The following is a 4,779-nucleotide window of genomic DNA, read 5'->3' on the forward strand; positions in this document are numbered from 1 at the left end:
CCTTTTTCAAGATGTCTTCACCAGCACGCTTCTCCTCCCAAATAACATTCACCCCCTGCCTCCCCGTTACTGTGCCAGCCAATAGCAAACAAGCGAGATAGAGCAGAAAGGATGCTATCCCGGGAGGGGGGGGGAAACATAGAAAACAGTATTAACAAATTACTACAACTGATGGGATTTACACCCAGGTAAAGCCCTTGAGAAGGAAGGACTCACTGGAGAAGAGAGCCTAATGCTGGGAAAGATGGTGGGCAAAAGAAGAAGGAGACAACAGAGAATTAGGTGGCTGGATGGAGTCACTGAAGCAGTAGGCGTCAGTTTAAATGGACTCCAGAGGATGGCAGAGGACAGGAAGGCCTGGAGGAACGTTGTCCATGGGGTTGCGATGGGTCGGACACGACTTCACAACTAACAACAACAAAGCCCTTGCAGGAATACAGCAACCAGGCCAGTCCCCAGTTCAATTCTCACTTCTACTATTCATTCACTTCCACGTTTGCCATGTAGGAGTCGTAATACAGATAGTTCTTCTTTAATGACAACTGAGACCAGCCATTTGGTCATTAAGAAAAGCAGCCCACTAAGTAAAACACTGCACTTTGATTCCAGCTCTGACATACGAAGTTATCAAGATTGTTTTGAGCCTACTGCAAAGTGCTGGCACAAAGATTCTTAAATAATCCATTACGCATCAGCTATGGGGCTATTTCATTCTAACATAATTTGCCCTTCCCTTTCTCCCATGCACAGCCCAGATCGTATTATCTTATCTTAATTTAACATTAAGAAATAAATAAAAATCTCGTATTGTTAATATTTCCTACCATCGCAAGACCCCGCCAGACAAAAGCAGAAATCTCCAATGATATCTTTAATTAAATACACACACACACACACACACACACACACACACACACACACACACACACACACACACACATATATATATATATATATATATATATATATATATATATATATATATATATAATGAATAAAGAATTCTATATTAATTGAATAATATTTCATCCACTCTAGGAAAATGGGTTCCACTGGGAACCGGCTGGGACTTTAAGCCAACTTCAAGCAAGGGTTTGAAATCTTCAAGTGTGCCAATTCTGATAATTTCTCACTGCCCATCCCCCACCCCCATCCCCCAATGCTAAACTGTAACTGGAATTATTGAGTCTGTCATCTGCACTCTATAACTGTCTGGTTTGGTTCTGCAACCCAACAAGACAGATACAGACTTCAGAGGAAAATTAGAACTGCAGAAAAAACAATGACTGCCTATCTGCCTTCCACTGAGGACCTGTATACTGCATGAGTCAAAAAAGAGGGCTGTGAAAACATCTACAGACCCCTCGCATCCTGGACATAAATTGTTTCAACCTCTACCCTCAAAATGACACTATAGGACACTGCACACCAAGACAAGAAGACACAAGAACGGTTTTTTCCAGAATGCCATCACTCTGCTAAAAAACTAATTCCCTCACCACTGTCAAACTATTCACTAAGGCTGCATTACTATTACTATTAGTCTTCTCATCGTTCCTATCGCCCATCTCCTCCCACTTATGACTGCAGGACTGTAACTTTGTTGCTTGTATCATGATTTATATTGATATTGATTGTTTCCTGAGTGCTTATTTGTACCCTATGGCTGTCATTAAGTGTTGTACCTTATGATTCTTGACGAATGTATCTTGTCTTTTTATGTACACTGAGAGCATCTGCACCAAAGACAAATTCCTTGTGTGTCGAATCACACTTGGCCAATAAAAAATTCTATCATCTATCTATCTATCATCTATCTATCTATCTATCTATCTATCTATCTATCTATCTATCATCTATCTATCTATCTATCTCATTCTTTCTATCTATCTTTCTGTATGTCTCCATCTCTTTCTATCTATTTATCTCTGTCTACCTATCTTTCTGTCTGTCTGTCTTTATCTCGTTCTATCTATCTGTCTGACTATCTCTTTCTATCTCTATCTATCTATCTATCTATCTACCATCTATCTACCATCTATCTATCAATCATCTATCTATCTATCTATCTATCATCTATCTATCTATCTATCTATCTATCTCATTCTATCTTTCTTTCTGTATGTCTATCTTTCTATCTATTTATCTGTCTATCTATCTATCTGTCCTTCTCTCTCTCTCTCTCTCTCTCTCTCTCTCTCTCTCTCTCTCTCTCTCTCTCCCCTTTCTCCCTCTCTATCTCTCTATCTCTCTATCAATGGAAGATGGATTTGGATTCAGGCTGAGTGGAGAAACATAAAGAGTTTGGAGAAAAGAGAGTCACCTGCCCAGGTGAAATCCTAGCTGCCTTTTTAACAAAGCTAACATCAGACAGTCCAAACTGGGTCAACCTGAAAAATCCACGGTGATCCACTGGAATGGGTGAGATTCTAACGGCGTCTTTACGCAGCACATATGAAATCCGACACAGGGGGGTACATTCAGTGACGGATTGCGATGCGTTCCGCATGCCAGCTTGCGATCCTCAAACTTGAGTGACAGGAGCCAGGGGAGGAAAAGGGCACACACAGACACACACACACCGAAGGGTTGCGTGTGTGACCCCCCAAAAAAAACTTTCCAGCTTTTCTCTTCGGAAGAGGGGGGTGTTTCTTTCTCTCCATCGCTATCGCTGCCGCTGCCGCTGCTACTTCTGTTGCAGCGCCTGGCAAAAAGGATCGCCGAGGATCCCAAACATGGCATGGGCGGGAGAGGGAGGGATCGAAAAGGTCGGAGAAGAGAGCCGGACGGCGGCGTGAAGGTCACAAAAGCGAAACAGGGAAGGAGAAGCCTCGCTTTCTCCTCCACAACGCGCGCGTGGATGGAAGGTGCCAAGCGTGCTCTGCACAGGCTCAGAGGCACCCTTTCCCACTCACCCGACCCTCCAGGCCTGCCGGGCCTTCCCCTTATCCCGCAATCTGTTGTGAAGGCTCGGCGGAGCTGTCCTCCAGCTGCAAGGCCCCCGGAGGAGAGCCGCGGGGGGAGAGCCGCCCTCTCCCTGGCCCCATCGCCAAGAGAGGGACGTGTCCTGCTCCGATGGGCCGGCGCCGCGCCTCCCTCCGGAAAGGTCTTCCCCCGTTACCTGGCTGCGCCGCAGGTGTCTTGCTGGAGTCCCCGCCGCCCGCTCGGAGTCCGCGTTCTCTCCCCTTTCCAAAAACCTGTCCTCGCCCGCTCCCTTCCCGAATCCCTAGAAAGGCAGGCATTCAACAGGTCGCCCTCCCCCTCCTCCTCCTCTCCAAGCGAGAGATCTCCAGCCAATGGGCCCTTTTGAAACCAGCAACTTCTTATTAGAGAATAAGCTGGAAGGGGCCTTGGAGGTCCTCTAGTCCAGCCCCCTGGCTCAAGCAGGAGAGCCTAGAGCTAGACCATCAAAGAGGGTGTTGGAAGCGGGACGGCTCCCTCCCTCCTTCCTTCCTTCCTTCCCACCCAGGCTCTCCCGGGCTCCCCTTTGCCCTCTGCGGGACAGAAGGGACCTTGGAGATCCTCTAGTCCAGCCCCCTGTGCTCAAGCAGGAGAGCCTAGAGCTAGACCATGAAAGAGAGGCTGGAAGCGGCACGGCTCCCTCCCTCTCTTTCCTTCCCTCCCAGCCAGTCTCTCCCGGGCTCCCTTTTGCCCTTCGCGGGACCGGGAGAGGGGAGGAGAGGAGCGAGCGGCTGGCCGGGGCTGGGGCTAACAGGCGTCGTCCGGCGCTGCCTTGGCTGGGGGCAAGCCGGCTGGATCAGGCGCTGGTAAGGCTACCCTCCCTCCCTCCCACCCACCCATCCACCGTCCCGTCCCTGCCCCAGCCAGCCAGAGGTTGACCCCAGGAGGAGTGGAGGCGCGCCTGGCACAATCCCCCATCCCTGGGCAATGGCCCCGAGGGCAGCGCGACAGTACACACATGCACACGCTCTCTCACTCACTCTCACTCTCTCACACACACACACACATACACACACCAGCCTGGCACGAGCCACCCACCTCTGGAGGCCGAGCCGAGCGCCAGGCACAGCAGCAGCAGCAGCGCCAGCAACCAGCGCCGCACGCCCATCGCGCCCACGCCGCCGCCACGGCAATGCCCGCGCCAGCAGCAGTTGCAGCGCCAAGCCAAGGCAAGGCAAGGAAGCGAGCGAAGGCGGTTGGTTGGTGGCTCCAGCCGCCGCCAGGCTGCATTTGTAGCCGAGCGGAGCCTGGAGGCGGCCCGCCCGGTCATGTGGCTGCCTCCACGCCCCCCCAGCCCTCCTCCCACCCTCCCGCCCACCCGCTCGCACGGCGGCGCCTCCCGCCCCCGCCAGGGACGCCCCCCCGCCAGGCGAGAAGTCCCTCTCGACGGCCCTGGCAACCACCCACCGAAGCGGGACCCCGGCCAAGAGGGATCGGATCGGATCGCGCCCGCCAGAATCGCGCCCCCCCTCCTTCTCATTGCTAAGACACACACACACACACACACACACACACGCCGCTCTTTAGATCTGCTCATTCAGGGGCGCTTCCTGGCTCCAGGTGGACAGTTTTCCTAAGATTTGGGACAATTCTTTTTAGTTCTCCGTTTTTCCAAACTCTTCTCCAAGCCATGCCTACCTACCCCTTTTTTTCACTTCATGCACCCCCCCCTCTCTATGCAGCCTCTCTATGCCAGGAACCTTCTCACCTGTTGAGAGGTGAGTCCCCAACGGTAGTTTCAGGTCAAGAGGGTCTTAGTGGGCTGGGTCAGTCTCCTTTGCCCCCTCCGTCATCCCCTGGAGCCCCCCCCCCCGCCCC

The 4,779-nt window shown here is 51.5% G+C and overlaps 1 protein-coding gene across 1 annotated transcript in view; it reads right to left on the minus strand.

The window, feature by feature from the left end:
- Nucleotides 1-4,190, minus strand: part of APLN (apelin) — a 12,920-nt gene extending 8,730 nt beyond the window's left edge. Inside the window, exon 1 of the mRNA XM_081964333.1 lies at nt 4,000-4,190. Coding sequence (XP_081820459.1) covers nt 4,000-4,069 — 70 coding nt within the window. The 5' untranslated portion in view covers nt 4,070-4,190. The remainder of the gene's footprint in view (nt 1-3,999) is intronic.
- Nucleotides 4,191-4,779: the final 589 nt, after the last annotated feature.

This window comes from Natrix helvetica, assembly GCF_964273705.1.
Source record: "Natrix helvetica genome assembly, chromosome: 11".
In the NCBI taxonomy this organism is placed as follows: Eukaryota; Metazoa; Chordata; class Lepidosauria; order Squamata; family Natricidae; genus Natrix; species Natrix helvetica.